The sequence below is a fragment of the Gymnoscopelus microlampas genome (assembly GCF_963454915.1).
Source record: "Gymnoscopelus microlampas genome assembly, chromosome: 1".
Taxonomy (NCBI): Eukaryota; Metazoa; Chordata; class Actinopteri; order Myctophiformes; family Myctophidae; genus Gymnoscopelus; species Gymnoscopelus microlampas.
In genome coordinates this window covers 45343987-45364728 of record NC_139962.1, presented here as the reverse complement: position 1 = coordinate 45364728, position 20742 = coordinate 45343987, and the positions used below count along the sequence as shown (strand labels likewise).

Genomic DNA, 20742 nt, shown 5'->3' with positions numbered 1-20742 from the left:
GTGCGTCATTGACGTCACTAACAGAGACGACGTTACATTTTGAGGTTTCAAAGACCAATGCACACACTGCTTTGGTTGTGTATTGTTGTTCTGTTATTATTATAACTCAAGACAACATCAGGAACACAGTCAAACTTTATTATTCACTCTAAACTCTGACAAGTGACTCTTCTTCTGTGAATGACATTCTCTATCTCCCAAAGCCCCATAGTCAACAGCGCCCCCATCAGGCACATATTTACCATTACTGTCGAATGAAGTGTATTCGGGTACGGAAGAATCTTGGCCAATGTGAATGCTGGCCAGCTGGGAGAGGCTAATCGTACTCGGGAACGGTTCGAATCAATCGGACCCAGTCTGAATCCACCCTTAGACATTTACTGAACCATCAATCCAACAATCAATGTGTTAATCGATACAAATAACTTATTGAACTGCTACGCTCTTCAGTTAAACACTGACTTTGTTAGCTTATAATATGTATTGCTAATTCATGTACTTAGATAGACACTTAGATAGCTTAGTTCTAATTAATGAATTAAAATATAGCCTCAACACTGAAATCCAATCTCTCTTTCCCTTGCGAAATGCAGATTGCTGCTCTTCCTCACGTTCTCTTAATTATTTCATTGCACCCTTATGAAAGAAGGCAAGCCCTTAACGTTCCATACCTGCTGTAATCTGAGCCATTTTTAATAACTAAGTATTCCTTGGTATTCCCTGGTTTGAAGTGTATTGTAAGAGTTGTTTGTGTTGCATACCAATCCATAACCCAGGCTTAATAACAACATTTATGGTCTCGTTCTCATGTCTAGGGGCCTTCTCACATTCCGCAACCTAATTTATTGTGCAAGGAAAAACACATCTTTAACGGAGAGAAACCTTGGATAGAACCATGCTTTAGGGTAGGCCACCTGCCTTGGCCATGTCGGGGGGGGGGGAGAGAGAGTGAGAGAGAGTCGGGGGGGGGGGGGGAGAGAGAGAGAGAGAGAGAGAGAGAGAGAGATTCAATCAGCAGAAACAAACAACTACAAGGACAACAATAACAACAATAGCAGCTATAATAATAGTATAATACAATAACAGTCCACAGACGTGTCCTGTGTAAACCTTTGATCCATAGCCGGTAGTCCACAATCACAGTCCATGGGAGCTAGAATAGCAATCTGCTGCCGTATTCCATGGATCCGTAGCCTGGGGCGTCTGCAACCACCCAACCCAATTTCCAGCAATACATTGAGCACACATGAGTGTGTGCATATTTTCTCAGAACACGTGTTAATGTCATGTGTAAAGTTGGGTTATTCCACTGTTATATGATATTGATAATTGAGGAATTGAAATTCCTGCTTGGGAATCGGAAGGTTCCCGATTCGATCCCCGGGTTCCCTGGGTTACGAATGAATGTGTGTTTGAATCGGTGAATGTAATGCACTTTGGATAAAGGTGATGTAAAAAGTATGCCTTGCCGAGCCCTGAGGCCCATAGGGGCAAGAGCCTATCTCCTGTCTCTGTAGCATGAGGCAGCTTGATGTACTGTACAAGTACACCCCCTGGACATGACGCTAGTATGTCACATGGACTTACCCCCAATCCAACCCTTGATGCTGAGTGCCAAGCAGGGAGGCATTGGGTCCCATTTTTAGAGTCTTGAGTATGATCTGGCCGGGGATCGAACCCCGACCTCCCAGTCTCAGGCCACTGAGCTGGTGATGCATTCTACTATAAATGCGCAAAATCTCTGTCCGTCCGTCTGTCCGTGTGTGCGCGTGACTGTAGTTCACGTATCTCGAGAACCACCTGACCGATTGACTTCAAGCTAGGCGGTTGTCCGGAACCGCTGATATGCCCATATATAGGCATATGTGGAGATCCGATATATGCCCATTTATGGGCAGAAAAGGAACAAACAGACAGGTACAACGGGTGGGGCATAACCAGGTGGGCCATTCATTCACAACTTGCATTGTTCTCGACTTGCATCATTCCTGATGTACAGTAAATAAATGGCAAATGCACCACAATTTAAGTGAGATTCTTGACCTTGTAGCTTTACAGTAGGTGTATTGTTTTAATACTGTTAAAATAATATACTTCCCGAGCTTGCTTGACTTGCCTGTCAAGGATATCTAGCATTGTTTCCCTATAACAGACACTAAGCCAGCCAGGCCTCTGCAAACCATGACTGCAGCACCCAACCATTCCCCTATTCCCTGCCTTTGTTCTTTGTAGTGGCAGGAATACAAATGTATTCTCTCACACACACACACACACACACACACACACACACACACACACACACACACACACACACACACACACACACACACACACACACACACTCAACAAACAGACGACCCTGGAGTGCTAGACTATAACTGAAAGCCAAACACAGAGCAGAATGGTTTAAACAGACAGGTGGGAAACTGAGCTAACATACAGACTTTCCCAGAGCAAACATAGAAATAAAGTTGTCAGTGCGTGTGCATTTGTGCCTGTGTGTGCCTGTGTGTGTGTGTGTGTGTGTGTGTGTGTGTGTGCGTGCATTTGTGCCTGTGTGTGCCTGTGTGTGTGTGTGTGTGTGTGTGTGTGTGTGTGTGTGTGTGTGTGTGTGTGTGTGTGTGTGTGTGTGTGTGTGTGTGTGTGTGTGTGTGTGTGTGTGTGTGTGTGTGCGTGCGTGCGTGCGTGCGTGCGTGCGTGTGCGCGCGCGCGCATTTTGCCTGTGTTTGACAGGTGGGATGCAGTGCTAACACACTGTCAGAATAAACACTTGTGATAGGTATGTGTTCAACCTCATGACATACTGTATCATTCAGAAATGAGGGGCATTTGCCAAAGTAAGGACTGAAAAGTTTGGAAAAGTGATCACGTTAGTTTAAATTGGTTAAATTTAAAGTTCAGTTGTTGGGTAAAGGTTAGGGCAAATAATGAATGAATAAAGTGTTCTCTTAGGGACTAGTGGTCTTGCATGTTTAACCACATGAACCCTAGCATCCATATTCTGGGCATGTCATAATAGGCCGACATTAGGTGAAAGTAGGTGAACATTTGTCGAAAATGTCAGATCTACAAGCTCGCAACGATATTGGCTTAGTTAGTCAGGTGACTTTGGTAATTTTACTGACTTTGGAGAAAATGTAAACAAATGGGATCAGTAGGGACACCCTACTGATCATTCCCACAAAGTTTAATTTTGCTTAAAGAAGCTTACAGACATACAGACATATACATTCTTGGCAGATGTATAGCAATAATAAAGCCATTAACGGGAAAATGGTCTACATTAATGAACGATATATGACCAAAGCTGTGAATAGACAATGACATGTAGGCTGTTGATGTGGTCCTTTAATATACAGTAACCTTACACTCAGCCTTCATTTCCATTTCGTTTCACTCCATTATAATTGCTTAAATGGGTGTGACTAGTGTTTCAGGGGCTGGAGGCTACCTTTAATGTATTCATGTATTTAAAGCCAAAATTACATAATTACATTTGTGTCCCCCTAGTTTCAACATGGAGCCAAGTTATGACTTCCTGCACATCTATGAGGGAGAGGACTCTAATGGACCGTTGCTCGCAAGTCTTCAAGGCAACCAGGCTCCTGAGAGAATAGAGAGCAGCGGTAGCAGCCTCTTCCTGGCATTCAGATCTGATGCCTCACTGGGCATGTCTGGGTTCGCCATCGACTACAGAGGTAATTAAAACTTTAAATTTGGTTTGAACTTTTCCTGTTAAATGTACTTTGAAGGTCTTGGATGTCGACCTCCTAAAAAGTGTGTGTTCGTGTTTTATGTTGCTTCGGTCCACAGACATCCCACTCTCTGTACAGCTGCCGTGGTCTGTCTGTCTCTCTCTCTCTCTCTCTCACACCTCCGGCCAATCACACCACATGTTCCTGGTCTTGCTTTGGACTTCATAAATTGACACACTTTGGGACTGATTCATGGAGAAGTTTTATGTTTGGGACTTTTGAGTATTTTGGATTTGTCTCTTTTGCTGTGTTCTTGTTCCCTCCCCCCAGCCTGACTTTCTTTACTCCCCTGTCTTGTGTTAACCTTGTCTGCTGTGTCCTGTATTTTACCTGCCTTCCCCCTGTCATATTGTTACCCACTTCTCATGTTTACCTGCTACAAGTAAGTCTTTTCCCTGCCCACTCCAGCTGAGCCTTGTCCCGTCATTAGTCGCCTATACACTGTGTGTGTGTGTGTGTGTGTGTGTGTGTGTGTGTGTGTGTGTGTGTGTGTGTGTGTGTGTGTGTGTGTGTGTGTGTGTGTGTGTGTGTGTGTGTGTGTGTGTGTGTGTGTGTGTGTGTGTGTGTGTGTGTGTGTATATATATTTATATCCTGTCTGTCCCTTCAGTGGTTGTCAGATCGTCAATGAATGTTCCAGTGCATCAGCCCATCTACTGTATGTTTCTGGTGTTAAAGAATATTTGTTACATTTTCAAGTTTTATGCCTCCTGTTATGAACTCCAAGTAAAGGACTCTCTGGATGCTACATAACAGTAAAATCTGATCAAGCATGGACCCAGCGGACAAATTATTTGAAGATGAACTCGGAAAGGTGATGCAGTACTTTGTGGAGTATTGTGTCCAGCCCCCCACCAGCACTTAGCAAAAGACTGAAGCTCTGAAAAGGGCTTATTCCAGGCCTAGTGTAGCAGAAGCACTAGCAGGAGCTGTGGGCTTCCCTAGCTGCCATGGCTGTTAGTGTCTGGCCTGCTAGCCTTCAGCCTGCTTCCCAGCCTGCACCTACTATAAGCCCAACCAGCACTTCAGTCTGCAGTTTGCCGTGAGCAAGCCAGTGCATTTGCAGCCTGCCCGTCCTGTGTCGGCTAGTCCACTACCCACCTGTCGTGTGCTGGTTAGCCCACAAGCCATCTGTCCTGATCTTGCACCCCATGAACCTTTTGAGCCTGCACTGAACCAACTGGGGAACTGTAGGGGTTCCAGGAGAAGGCATGGTCACCATGGCTCTCTATGCCACTGGCGCTCTCTGCTGCCCAGTGCCGCAGAGTCCCAGCACTACTGAGGCTCTGCTTCCCAGCACTACGGACTCCCAGACAGATCTATTGGGCTACTCCTGTCCCTGAGGAACTCCTTGCTCCTCTAGCTTCATGTTCCTGAGGAACATTAAGCTGTCCCCTAGCTGCTCATACTGAGGCTCCGCTGCCCAGCCAATGCCTGATACCCCATTGGCCGTATCTGCTGGCACCCAACCTGAACTTTGGGGTTCCTGTTGGAGTCCCTGTCGCCATTTGCACAGGGCAGATATGACAAGTAGTGCTTAACCCATTAAGACCTGAGGCCGATTCAGTAGTTCTCAAACTTTTTTGTAATCCAAAATTAGAAAATATTTTCAAACTATTTCCAGATTAAAAATCAAAGTGACGTGCTGCGAGCTTGTATATCTGCTATTTTTTATTAGCCAACGCTAAAATCTAAAATGACACAAAGATGTTTTCCCTGGGTTAAATATACAAAGCTTATTACTGAAATACAGTATACAAAGAAATTACTGACAATGACGGGCACAAACAATCAAAACAAATAATGTGGTATAGACAAAAGAGGCCATATCTTTAATAATGTAATACTTTCAAAATGTTTCAAAAATAGCACAAAAAAAATCTACCCGAGAGCTTGTAGAGTTTTTAGCTTGCAGAGCCTGAAATAATGCAGATGAGGCAATTATGTAATCATTGTGACAGGCCTACTACCACCAGGAAGGAGCACAGATTAGATCACTAATAATGACTAAACTTCTAGTTTAGCAGTCCTGCTCCCAGAACAGATCAGAGATTAGAGCACTAATATGAGGGAAGTACCTCAGTCTGTATCCAGTGGTGGAAGACGTACTCGGATGTTTTGATTAAGTGAAAGTACCAATACCACTTGGTATTTAAAAATAATGAACAAATACGCTCTTACAAGTAAAAGCTCTGTATTCAAAACTTTACTTGAGTAAAAGTACAAAAGTATTGGCATCAAAATATGAATGTAATAGTTCATGTTCCTGAGGAACATTAAAGGGACAATTCACCGATTTTGCATCAAACCGCTATTTTTTATCTAGGTCTAGGACCCATAAACATGACCCTGGTGTGTTTTTTGTGTTTTATCTGTATTTTTAGATTTTTATCCATATCCTCAGAGACTATGAGTCATTTGACTCATATTCTCTTTATTTCACCTTATTTCCTGACTACAATGTAGACCACACCCCCACGCAGCCTCCCCTCCCCACAAGGAAGGGCAGTGCCCCAAAGCATTATGGTCATTGTAGTAATGCAGCAGTCCAGTCAAACCCCAGTCAAACACACAGACTTCTATATTTTTCTGGCCATAGGGTGCAAATTTCAAATTTTGCTACTGTTATCTACTACAAATATAACTAGAAGCTTCGCAATTCTGGGAAATTGCAAAGTGTGGTTGCGCCAACGCAGGTCGCGGCCGCGCAACGTGCAATTCGAATTCGGTGCCGATCAGATCCCGCGTTAAGATCCAGTGCCGTTTTGATTTGAGGAAATAGGCCGCTCCCACAAATGTAGCGGGCCAATGACATCGTCATGTCACTCCTGAGATCACTTGAATTTCATTTTGAGAGGATTGATCCCCCCAAAATCATGTTTTTGCATCAAACGGTTACATTTTAGGCTTTTTTGTTGAGTAAACCATGTGATTCACATTTGGGATTGACTGGACGTTTCGTTCGTGATTTTGGGGATTTCTTGTAAAACAGGCCCCTTCCGCTAACTTTGGAAGCCATTTACGGACGAACGGTAATGACTATCAAAATTCTGCTTGGAGATCTTCATTGCATGGGTCCAGAGATCATATATACCGATTTTTGTGAAATTTGGACAACATATGTGGGAGGAGGAGCTAAAAGTGTGTTTTGAAGAAAATTCAAAATGGTGGAAAATCTATCCTGGTGCAAATGGGCGGGGCCTATATGGGGAGTTGCGTCATGACCTAAGGAATCTAGGGAAAAAAAGTTTTTTATTCTATGACCTACGGTTCAAGAGTTATAGGCCAAAACTTAAAGTGGGCTGTTATAGCGCCACCATGAGGCCGAATGGTGTAATTATTTTTTTTAATAATTTCGCACTAAATTATGAACCTCCCCTCCAAGTCTTGTAACTCTAGCCCTTACGTTTTTTGAGAAAAAAATACTTCAATGGGAGTTTTTTCATTTTCCCATTAAAGTGGATGGGGAAGTTTAATGCGCTAATAAATCAATATCAAACTATGTAACCAATCGCTTAGCAAAATACAAGCGCACGATTCCCGGTGAAGCCGGTCATTTTGACATATGGCACGAAATTGGGGGAAAAAAACTGTGGGAGAAATAGCGGCCCAAAATAAAGTTTATCTAGAAATAAAGAAAGAAAGAATAAAGTGTATCTATTACTATAGTCTGGTTGCCCTCACTAATTAACATTGAGTGACTGTAAGTTCTTCCAGGGGTGAAATGCTCCTTTAAGCTGTCCACTGCTATTGAGGCTCACTTTTGAGAACCACTGCTCTGAGTCTCTGCCTCTATGTACCCTATGGAGAAATTGTGTCCATGTCCTCTTGAGTCCCCATCTCCATGTCCACTAGCGCCCCCTGTCATCAGCCCCTGCCGACCCCCCTGATCCATTGTGAATATAACGCCAACTAAACAACGTAATGTTCCCTTGATCTGTGCAGTTGTGTTCAACTCTATGAAACACCTTCACCATTCAAACACCCATACTACACTGCAGCCTCAGGGTGTGTTGTTTTTCATTGTTGTTGTGTTGCTCTTAATTAACGTTGACTTTGTTTTGTTCTTTTGTTGACTGTCGATTATTCACAAGGAATCATTGGAATTATTTTTGGCAAGGTGGTCCTGTTGGATTGGTGGCTGCACTTTAGCCCATGCGTTGTGTTTCTTCCTATTACTTAGAGAAGACTGTAGGTCTCTTACAGACCTTGGTTTGACAGTGGAGGTGATTTGGAAGCCATAATCAATCTGGAACTCATCATTAGTTGTTAGGCTGGCGAGAGATCTGTTCTGTCAAGGTTTATAATCACTCTCTGTTCCCCCTTTTTTCCCACCCTCCATCTCTCTCTAATTAAAAAACATTATCAGCCTCTCTGCTATCACTCTCTCTTTCTCCTTTCTCACTCTCTCTGCCTCTACTGTAGGTTTTCCACCTTTGTCTTCCACTCTATTATCGCCTTCTCTAATTAAAATACAACCTCAATAATATCCCTGTTTTCGCCATGTCTTTTGACAGTATAATCCACCTCTGTCAACCTTCGCTGTCTGCCTTTCGTTTTTTTTTCTGTCGACCTCCATCTTGCTCTGATTGGATGATAGCGGAAAACCAAACAAGCTGGTAGAATGCCAAGTCATGGTTGAAGACACTTTTCTACTGTAGTTGACTCCTTCCACTCGGCTCTCCCCTTTTCACTGCTCATGTCTTTCTTTCTTCCTTCTCTTTCCTCTTAATGAACCAACGAGCAGTGTTATGAAGGCTTATACATTGCCCCTTCCTTTTTTGTTCCTTTGAAAAACACTTAAACTTTGTTTAAAACTATCTAATGCCTAATTAACTTTTATCTATTTTGTTCCCTGATTTGAAACCAATCTCTGAATCGTCCTTTAGTTTTTCTTTGCTCTGCTGAAAAATAGCTGCATCCTCAGAGGGATAGGCATGGCTTAATTAAAAGCCGGATTGCTTGAATTACATATAAATATGAATAAATAACCCCATCTCTCTCTTTTTCTTTTTTCATCAGTGTTATTCCCTGTTGACCACTGCTTTTTAAATGGTTTCTATGGGGTCTCTCTTTTCTTTCAACGCTATTCTTTTACTGACTAAGGCGCCATCTTTTAGGAGCCTTTTATGTTGGGTAATTTAGTTGTGTTCTCCCCATCAAACTCAGATTTGTATTCTCTTCCACTCTGTTATAGTGGATCCCATTTTCACAATTCTTCAAAAATAGCAGATCTACGAGCTCATTGCGCGGCACTCGTGCCGTGCAATGAGCTTGTATATCTGCTATTTTTGAATAGCCAAAGTATGAAATATGGATAAAGGGGTTAAAATGATTGTGAAGCTATATTGGGGACCCCCTGGTATCCCCCCCAGGTTTGTTCCCCGGCGGGGGTGGCCTTTCTGTGTGGAGTTTGCATGTTCTCCCCATGTCTGTGTTGGGTGTCCTCCAGGTATACTCCGGTTTCCTCCCACACCAAAACACATGCATGTTTACAGTAGGTACATACTCCTGCCAGTGCCCTTGAGCAAGGTACTGGCATTACAACTGTGGTTGGTCCCCGAGCGCTGCTCTGTGGCTGCTTACTGCTCCTAAGTAGTTAAGAAGGGTCAAATGCAGAGGACACTTTCCCCATGGGGATAATAAAGTACACTTTTTTACCTTTATTATGTCAGGTACTGTTACTCATGCTGTTGTTTTTTATTTATTTTTCTTGTTTTATCTTTATATTACCTATCAATAACATCTAAAAATATATACAGTAAAAGAAAGGGTGGTTCCCTGACTACTTGTTTTGCCAGACCCTGTTGGGTGCTTATAATAGTCAATGTCGGTAACTGACTGACTGACTGACTGACTGACCGACCGCATTTACAACAATGACATTTTCTCAATCTGCTTTTCTCAATAAAGAAACGCACATCTCTATTATCCCACGGCCAGAGATGTGCAGACATTTACTGTAGCATTTTACTACTCATATAAAAATGCCTATCAAGTAACTGGACAGAAAGCAAAACAGAGGCATGTGCTCATTTGGTCCAATTTTGCCATTTTGTTTCCCCAATGGTGTCATTAAAATGTTTAATTAGTCCCCATTTCTTACTCTGTTGCCTCCATACATTTATATTATTTAACTGATGTTGGAGCTGTGCTCTCATTTTCCTTCACACTGCGTTTTAGAATGAGCGTAAATTCAGCTGTCGAGGTAATTGCTCTGATGGAGAAGTGAAGTGGAGCAGGAAAGTCCTTTGTTAGTTCATAGTTGGCATTGACAAGATAAAAGCATTCACATTGAAACAGTTTTGATTAATTAAAGGAAAGAATGACTCAACTTCCAGTTTACCAGTCCTACTACTTTGGGCTGTCATCATGACATTTTAGTTGACGACTGTCACGATCATTTAGATGAATTGAATTGTGTTTTTGGCATTGAAAAAAAAATATCGACCAATTATTTGTTTACTAACATTGAGACTGGACGCACAGGTGATTGTTTCACGCAATCAATTCCCAACCTGTTGTTTCGGGGTGCGCTGGTTTCAGCACACCCCAACCCCCTCTTTTGTGTTGGCTAGGGAGGTGCGTCCTAGCGAGACCTGATACAATGGGTTTCATTGCGCGCATAATGGTTGCACGCATACTGGTTCTTAACAGTGTGACGTCGTCTGTTAAGGGGTCTATATATACAGTAGTTATTTTTGCCTTTTAGGCTTTGTAACCAAGGGCAGATATTATGACAAATAACTGACCAGTACAAATAATCAAAACAAATAATGTACTATGGCCAAGTAAGGCCATATCTTTAATAATGTAATACTTTCAGTATGTTTCTAAACTAGCTAAAATAACCAATCTACCAGAGAGCTTGTAGAGCTGGTTGCTTGCAAAGCCTCAAATAATGGACGATGAGGCGATTATGTAATTTTGACAGGCCTACTACCACCAGAAAAGAACAGATTAGATCACTAATAAGAATGACTAAACTCCCAGTTTAGCAGTCCTGCTCCCAGAATAGATGAGAGATTAGAGCACTAATAAGAGGGAAGTACAGTACATCAGTCTGTATCCAGTGGTGGAAGAAGTGCTCAGATTGTTTTATAATGTAAAGGCGCCAATACCACAATATACAAATACTCTGTTGCAAGTAAAAGGTCAGGATTCAAAACTTCAATTCAAAGTACAAAAGTATTAGCATCTAAATATACTTAAAGTACCAAAGTAAAAGTGCTTACATTTTTCAAAATTTCTACCTTTTAAAAAAATAGCTGAACTACAAGCTCACTTGCTCGGCTATTTTTGAATAGCCGAAGTATAAAATAGGGCTTCATTGGTAAATGTATCAACAAAGTAACTAGTAACTAAAGTTTTCAAAAAATAGTAAAAGGTACAAATGTACTGTACCGGTAGTTCCTTTACAGCACTGTCTGCATCCAGGACCTGACTAAAGCTTGCCTGGTATTGCTTTTCAGTTTATATGCGGGTCTGACACAGCAAAATCCTGACTGTTCATTTAACCACATGAAACCCAGTATCCCTATTCTGATGGCGGACATAGCAGACCCACAAGATCAACAACGCGTTGCGATAACTGAAAACGGGGCCATGGTGTGTGGAAAAAAATCCAGAATCTGTGAAATACTTTACACGGCATATGCTTAATTCTTGTAGTGGAAAAGAGCCATTCCATAAGTATATCGAGTTAACTCTGGAAGCATTAAAATGGACCCGTAGGGGTCATTCAGGTGCACACAGGTGCACATGTTCGACCATCGGCGTATCTGCAGTAGGACAGGATATGACTGTAAACTAAGCGACTCTATTATTCAAGGTGCAGACTATGTCCAGTGACACAGCCTTTTTATCTTCCCACAGAAAAGCCAAGGGAGGCCTGTTTCGACCCTGGGAACATCATGAACGGCAGCCGCACAGGTTACGACTACAAACTTGGCTCCCAGGTCACCTATCACTGTCACCATGGTTACACAACTGTGGGCGGGGCCACCATCACTTGTGTCCTGGGGCATGACGGGAAGCCGGTGTGGGATAAGGCTCTGCCCTCGTGTAAAGGTAGGAGACCTCACATTACATGGGCTGATGTTAACAAACATCCTCACAGAGGATAGGATGAAGAATGGCTCCACCTGAATGTAGGAGGCACGCGCGCGCACACCAACACCACACACACACACACACACACACACACACACACACACACACACACACACACACACACACACACACACACACACACACACACACATACACACACAGTGTTGTACTGTCCAGGATTCGTTTTGGCCAAGTGACTTGAAAGGGTTATTTTTGGGGGCTTTTTGGGCTTTGAATGCCTTTATGTATGAGGGATAGGGAAAGTAGGCTGACAGGAAATGGGGAGAGAGGTGGGGGGGTGACATGCAGCAAAGGTCATCGGGAATGGGAGTCAAACCTGCGACACGCTGTCAGGCTGGCATTGCAGCCTAGGGTGCCAAACCGCCACACTACAGCCCAGGCCCAGACCAGAAGAGCAATATTATATGTTTAATTTAACATATTCACTTAACTCTATAAACCAAATATAGCATGAAGCAATTGTAGTAGTAGATCAAACCTAACCCTAACCTTAGTGGGGGAACATATAACCCGGGGAACATAGGGATGACCCCTACAGATTCTGTTCTAAACACATACAATTGAGAATAAGAAACTCAAATCAAAACCTGGTACAGTACATTGAGTCAGCTATGGTACAGCCATGGTACAGCCATAGTATAGCCATAGTATGGCCATGGTACAGCCATAGTATAGCCATGGTACAGCCATGGTACAGCCATACAGTAGTATAGCCATGGTATAGCCATGGTACAGCCATAGTACAAGAACAAAACGTTTCAGGTGTTGAACAACAATACGTACATTGAAGGAAAGGAAGGGAAGTTCGCACACTGTAGCTCCCAGTAGAAAATGTATTAGAGTTCAAACAAAGTTTCGACCACTGTGGATCTTCATCAGGTCTGATACATTACATGAAGTAGGCGTGTTATACACAACAAACGAGGAATGTCACAATCAGTGGCAGCTGTGGTAGTGATTAACCACCGTCACACCCACCAGATCTACAGGCTTTTTTTCCTCCTTTTTTTATTGAGGACTTACATTTAATTTTCATGTGTCCATTTTAGCTTTAAATGGTAATGTATTGCATGTGAACTATACTGATGGCCTTATAACCACCCAACCCTGTAATCCTTTTTAATTGGAGAATTATTCTCTTTTTTCATTGACAGTCGGCTTTACTGCCATTTTCTCTTTTCCCAGATCTATAAGCTCTCAGCATGGCACTATGCTACTCAGCCTGAGCCTGTAGTGGTTTTCCCAGTGCCTCCCCAGACAATTTACCAAAATGAAATGTATAGGTTAATCAAATATGAAATATGTGGGCCCCTCCTCTGTATTTACAGCAGTGGTTCTTGCTGGGTTTAAGGCCTTAACAAGGGCTCCTGGGGCCCCCACAGGCTGGGGGTCCCTGCTGGGGACCTCTCAAAGTTGGCCCTTTGAGCAGGGGGGCCTTGAAGGCCGTAAGTTAACAGAACCCCCACTCTGACCTCCAGGAGTTATAGGTATATTTTGTTCAATAGAGCCACCTAAGAATTAAGCACAGTTCCAGCTCCTTCCTTGAGCTAACGACTAGAATTATACTTGTTTCAGGCAGCCTTGCAATTAATGATTTTGACTCAAATATGTGTCTAAATATTGTGTAAAAAATGTTTTTGTTCACAAATTGTGCTTCATTTTAAGTAATAGTTTTTAGGGATGTCCGATTTTATCGGCCTCCCGATATTATCGGCCGATATTAGCATAAAAATTGATATCGGGAAAATATCGGTATCGGTTTTTGAATTTTTTTTTTTTTTTTTTTTTTTTTTTTTTTTTTTTTTGCTTTATAAATAAGTTACATGAGTTCTTACTGTATATGGTGTGTGTGATATGAAATTTGAGCTTACCCTAATCACAATAATCCCCGCATATATCGGTATCGGTTGATATCGGTATCGGTAATTAAGAGTTGGACAATATCGGTATATCGGTTATCGGTAAAAAAGCCAATATCGGACAACCCTAATAGTTTTCTTAGTTTTTTATTACCCTTAGTCATAGTGAAATGAAACCTTGCTGAAAATAAAAAGTAGTTACAGTATGTATCATTATATTATGCTTTCAGAAGCTCAAAATCATTTATATCATATAATGATATAAATAAATAAATATAGGTTAACTTATAAATAATGAAACACAGACATTATATGTCTAAAAAGAAACATTAGAAGCATTTTATTTTGATATACTGTACCTGACTGCTACTGTACCTCGTTCGCCCCTCCCGTTTTTATGCAAGAACTTCTGGCAACTCAGATTAACAGCAGAGAGGCAGCATTTGATTTTCTTTATTAAACACTGTCTGGCACAGCGTGGCGCTGCACTTATTGTTGGTGATGAGCTGTCGCCAGATAATGAATCCAGTTGGCTGGCTTAATGCAGACTCTACTATCGTGGAAAGACCGGCGAATTATTGAAACAGTGGCTGCTGAGGAACCGGTAAAACTATCTCTGGTCCATAGGGTTAGAAGGAGTTCTCTCTAACTTTTTTTTCGAGACACCAAAATGGGTTGTTGCACAAGTCACCATGAAGGGTTAATCTGCCCCTGGGTACAGCCATGGTATAACCATGGTACAGCCATGGTACAGTCATGGTACAGGCATGGCTCATGGTACAGTGTACCCCCACAGAGTTTCTGCATAATTCAGATGAGGGAGGCACTGGTTGCTTTCAGTGAAACTCAACCGTCTGCAGGTCACTGGTGATATAGTATGTAGTTTTGTTTTTGAGCAATGTTGTTACCTTGGATTATTAATAGGTTTGTCTAGCAGTCATATACTGTACAGTACTCTCTATAGTTATGTATTTTGAGACTGTCGTTGGAAAGATGGAGATGGAGACAGATGACAGTCTTGATAGAGTCAGCTGCACTCACTGGTCCAGAGCTCAAAATCCTTGCTTGCGTTTGTGCGCTCGTGTGTCCCTTGCGTGTGTGCATGCGTGCGTGTGAACAGTTGGAGGGATGAACTGTCTATTTGATTGACAGTACATAAAATGAAGGAGGCGACTTTCCCAACTGTGTGTGTGTGTGGGCGGGCTGGACTATATTATTTCATTGACAGTTCAGAGAAAGAAGGACATTCCCAAATGTTAATGTGCACGCAATACGGCGTTTGTGTGTGTTGTGTGTGTTTGTGCACACGCCTGCACCCAGTGACCCAGTGCCATGTGGGTAAAATATGCAAATCAGGGACAGAGAGAACTGGCAGAACAAGAGATGAATTTTAAAGTGAGCACACACACAAACAGGCATAGCGCGTACACACACACACACACACACACACACACACACACACACACACACACACACACACACACACACACACACACACACACACACACACACACAGAAATGCACGATAACAGACATATATACAATAACGGGAGCACACACATAGAAACACACTTCTTAATGACCTCACAAAAGCTCCCGTGAAAGCTCTTTTTAATAAAGTCTCGTCAGAGAGAGAGAGATACACAGGAAGAGGTGTGGAGGGAGAAGAACAGATGAGATAATTGTACCCAGAGTAGCAATTTGAGAACAGCAATGAAAAACAAGCTGCAAACAGTCCAATCTTATGGGCTAATTATAGCTCATACTGACACTTAAATTTACAACCTATGTCATTTATTTTAGATGAGGTGATTGTACAAATATTTTTGAAGGTCTCAAGAAAATTACTAAAAGCTAAATATGCCTCCCAAAATAATCATTATAAAAAATTTTTTAAAAGTGACCCCCAAATGAAAAGTAAACTTTTGTAATTGACTTAGTGCAAGGTAGTGTAGGTTAGCACAAGACAAAATGACTAAAAATGACTTCCAACAGTAGTAAAAAACTAAACAAAAACAAAAAAAAAACATTTTGCGAGTGTCATCTCCGTTTCCTTGGAAATACATGGGGCCTGACTGAGACAATAGTCCCTGTTGATTCAGTTATTAGAAACACAAAAGTATCCGTTTTGTGTTTCACACAAAAAACACAAAAAGATATCCGCTGTATTGTTATTTTTTCATGACAGATTAGCCACTACGTTTGTTATCTGCAAACTTCACCTGCATTTTTAAACTGGTAGTGATGTGTCACCGACCGACTGGTACAGCTGACAGAGGATCAACAGTAATCAGTGGCTGAGTAATACTTGTAGTGATGAGGCATTTTTGATTTGCCCGTTGGTATATTGGGGTTGAATTGGCACAATTTGGATGTCTCTCGACCAATCATAATGTGTGGTTGGAACAAGCTGTACATTTACAATGTGGACATTGTAATTGTCTACAGTTGGGGGTGGGGTGAATGTCTTCATCAATGACACTGTACTGATTGAAGTCCTTTCCCAGATATTGCAACTAGTCCGGCAATTCAAACCAGCGAGATTCTTATGATTCTCCCCTAACTGCTCTTGATGAGCAGGTTGGTGCCTTGCATGGTTTTCTCCACTATTGGTGTGAATGGATGTACATCTTCGGATAAAGGCGCCATATAAATGCACCATTTACCATTTTACCATTACCACTCAGCCAGGCGGATATTGCCTTGTTCAAAAGCACAAAGCGTGTTCAACAAGGCGGTACAGTATTTACAATACTAAGCATTATTTTTCTTTTTTTGTGAACATAAAGCTCTTGTGTTCATTAGCAGACAGGCTTGGGTGTAAAAATTGATCCACCATAAGATTAAGATACTTTACCCCATCATGCTGTATTGATGAACTGATGCCAAGTATTGATGTTTTTATTCACTTTTGAGGGCTATTAATGGACAACCACGTAATGATGTTCTGTCAAATTAAAAATGGTCTGAAAGTCTGAAAGCCCTTGAAATTCAATCTGGCAATAGATTCATGGCTTTTTACTTGTAAGCGTAATTGATCCTGGCATCATATTTCTATGAGTAGCATTATTTCAGCGTTTTACTGTAGTCAAAGGGGAAAAGGTAAATCATAATATATACATGTATTTGTGTCAAATACAATGTATTTGACAAATATCACACAAATCATAATTATCATGGCCCTAATGATGTGAAGCCTGCAGGACTAGTTCAGGCAGTCAATTCAAAGCAACTCAGCCAGATGCACACAGATCTGATTGAGGCGGGCTATTTAAACCTCCCTGCTTACCTGATCATTCCTTGCTCTGCTAGTTCACTGCTCTGCTGTTCTTTTCCGCTATTGCCTGTTGTGCTGTGCTGTTGCTGCTGCTGTGGCTTGTTGTGCTATGCTGTTGTTACTGTGGCTGCTTGCTGTGCTGCCATTATGAAGTTTTGCAATCCCACCGCCTCCCTAGCATCCACTTTTGGGCTATGTTTCTATGATCCTCTTTGGGGGTCTTGCTATTTCATTCCCTGTAATAATCAGTGTTGGGCAAGTTACTTTAAATTAGTAACTAGTTACTTTACTAGTTACTTTTGCATTACGTTTATCCTATAATACAATTGGCATTACTGCCCATGCGTGGACGTGCCTCTGCAATCTGCAGTTTGTTTGTAAAAAACTGCGCAAACTGCGCACGCGTGGACGTGCCTCTGCACTTTCTCTGTGCCGCTCATCCGTTTGTGAGGGATCATCTTTCACCGTACGGGAGATCGAACTGCTCATGCGTGGACGTGCCTCGGCACTTTCTCTGTGCCGTTCATCCGCTTGCGAGGGATCATCTTTCACCATGCGGGAGATCAGTGTTGCCACAGATCAGTGTTGCCAGATTGTGCGTGAGCAACAAGCAACCAGCTTCATGAAAAAACACAGAGCTAATCATAGCCACTTGCTGCTTCTCCCTTCCTTCATCATACACCACATTCCACAGACAAAAGGCAGACCTGGCAACGCAGGTTACGCCAGTCATGTTTGCGAGATCTACAAGCTATGGGGCAGAGACGCTATGTGCCATACACCGTATCTTAGCAACAACCTAAGCGCTAACTCTCATTGGTCGTGTCATGCTTAGGCCAGTTTCCAGACAGCAGCATCAAGTACTCGCTCACATACAGTAGCTCGCTGCCGCCATTATAGTCAGACGCACTGACACAGCAATGGCTGGGCTCCGTGATTGTTCTGCGAGCGCGGCTGGACAGCACAATCACCGTCATTTCTCTAATAAATCGCCCTGTCATTCATATTGTCAAGACTTTGAGGTCACTGCAGCCTCCTACTAATGTAACGCATGTTTATGTCCACTACTGTGATAACGATCATTGTATTTCAATGATTAGTGCCCAGGGTGCTTAACATGAGCCGTTAGCATGCGGCAATACACAATGTTGTTGTCTTCAACAACAACATTGAAACCAGTCTTTTTAATTCTGCCGATGACTTGAGCAGACGGCTCAATGGGATCTTGAACGCGTCTCCATGTTCAAAAAGCCTGGTTTAAAAGGCCGTTTCAACATATCGATTACTTTGGTTGGTCGGTTTATACGATACGGAAAAAGGTAAGAATTGACCAGATTGTCCCCTCTTAACAACAACACAGAGCAAAAGACACACACACACACACACACACACACACACACACACACACACACACACACACACACACACACACACACACACACACACACACACACACACACACACACAGTAAACACACACACACACACACACACACACACACACACACACACACACACACACACACACACACACACACACACACACACACACACACACACACACACAGTACAAACACACACACACACACACACACACACACGCGCACACACACACACACACACACACACACACACACACACACACACACACACACACACACACACACACACACACACACACACACACACACACAGGGGTGAAAATATAACATTGCCTCCGGGGCCTGGCCTGTCGGCCTGGAGGAGATAATCAGCCTACTGCACTATGTACTTTTGGGTTAAGTTAGTCCTTGCATTTTGCACTTAATCACTTAGACATTCTTTGTGATCTTTTTGTCCTCAGTTTCCTTCCATAGCCTGCAATACTGCAAGCGCTGTCTAAATATGAATTTATTTCCTAAGCCTGTGCAGTACATTACTGTATGCAGTGCAAAATACACGAGAGGACTTGTCCTACCCTGTCCTATCATGCTTGACCCTTTAGTTTGTATTATTTTCATTGACTGACTGATAAGCTGGTTGACGCACTTTGGCTGCATGCTCTAACTACTTAATTATGTTTATGTAAATTTGGACAGATATGAGGGCCGCTGTCATTTAAATTCCAGGGCTGATTTGTGTTTCCAGTTCACCCCTGTACAAGCATAATTGAAACAAGACTTTTAACAGTCAGCATGATTTATCATAGCCCTTCCCCCCATTGCCCAGTGCCTTTTCATACATGTGCACAACCCCCAAACAGTGTGATCAAATTCACCTGCAGTGTTGGGCAAGTTACTTGTATTTATTAAAAGATTACATATTACTTATTACCTTTAATAAATCTTGTTACATGTTACTGCCTGAGCAAGAGCAATACATTACTTATTACCTTTTAGTTACTTTTACCAAAATGCTGAAATAGAACAACTGAATAGCCTAGATATTTTTTAAATACAAATATATAATTAATGTCATTATATTGTATGTTCAGAGTTTTTCTTCATATCGGCACTATAGGCCAATTCGTTCATTAAATGCATGTTGATTTATTCGAGGGTATACAAATCCCATCATGTAGTCAACTGAACAGGCTTTGCCGGCATGCCTCCTGGTGGAAATTTGTGCTCTACTGACTGCATCTTTCTAGTTCCACTGTGTCAAATTCTCTTGTAAAAGTCATATTTTTTTTCCCATCTGGTTTATGGGGTGATGAACAGAGGGCATGCTTCAGTAAAATGGATATGTCTGTTCTTCTGAACATATCACTAACATGAAATGGTCTGTATTTATTTAGCACCTTTATCCAAAGTACTTTTCAGTGTCTTTCAGAGTAGTTTTCACTTTTACATAATAACAACTTCAGTCAGGAACGCTCACGTCATAAGTAGATATAACCATGTATTGCAACAAATGGAATTCAATTAAACTTGGCGTTAATGGCTCCACTCTTGAGATGTTCCATAAGTTTTGCTACGCAGCATGCTAAGCAAAATCAGGGAACGCTATGCAAAACATAGGTATACAACTTGAATGCAGTTTAACATTTAAGCCTTAGAACATTGAATTCAGTTTAGAGTCATGCAAACATGGAATTTCAGTTTACTTTAGAGCCATGCACACATTCATTTCAGTTTAATATTCAGTTTAAACGTTTGAGTACTGCAGGACTCTGAACTAGAAGGTGGAGGCTGGGGCGGTGGAGACAAGCTTTGCCAGCTTTTGTAGAAAAGCTTGGCTGATTAAAAGCACTCAGCAGACTGACAGCTGATTACAGCTGAGGTGTATATGACTCCCGTGCCCTGCATGAACTGACGCGATGCTTCATTTGTTTGGTTTGTCACTGCCATTGTACCATGGGATTGTCTTTCATGAATCATGTACAGTAGCTGTCCCAATAAGCCCCATCATGCTGATGGATACTGTGATTTAGGAGAGTCATGGTGCGTTGTAGACATTACCAGCAGAGTGCCTAAGAACACCCCTTAGCTGTTCTAAGATCACAGTAAACCAGTGGTTCTTAAAGTGGGGTTAGGGCGGGGGTCACTGGGGGTTGCCAGTAAAATGAGTTAATAAAGCGTCAAAATCAGTTTAACAACTTGAACCTTATATGCATTGGCTATTTTCAAAAATGAAAAATGTGGATGGGATCCCTGCCTTGCACAAACTATGTTCAAAAGGATTAATGTATGAAGTGTTTTGGTTGAAATAGGCATTCCAGCGGTGCTCAAATCTGTATATT

General features: G+C 42.1%; 1 protein-coding gene across 1 annotated transcript in view; it reads left to right on the top strand.

Moving 5' to 3' along the window:
• LOC311051108 (CUB and sushi domain-containing protein 1-like) overlaps positions 1 to 20742 on the top strand; it is a gene marked incomplete at its 3' end in the record, with an annotated part of 707106 nt that overhangs the window by 534769 nt on the left and 151595 nt on the right. The window contains exons 31-32 of the mRNA XM_084065507.1: positions 3511 to 3698; positions 11629 to 11823. Of these exons, the coding sequence (XP_083921633.1) occupies positions 3511 to 3698; positions 11629 to 11823 (383 nt within the window). The remainder of the gene's footprint in view (positions 1 to 3510; positions 3699 to 11628; positions 11824 to 20742) is intronic.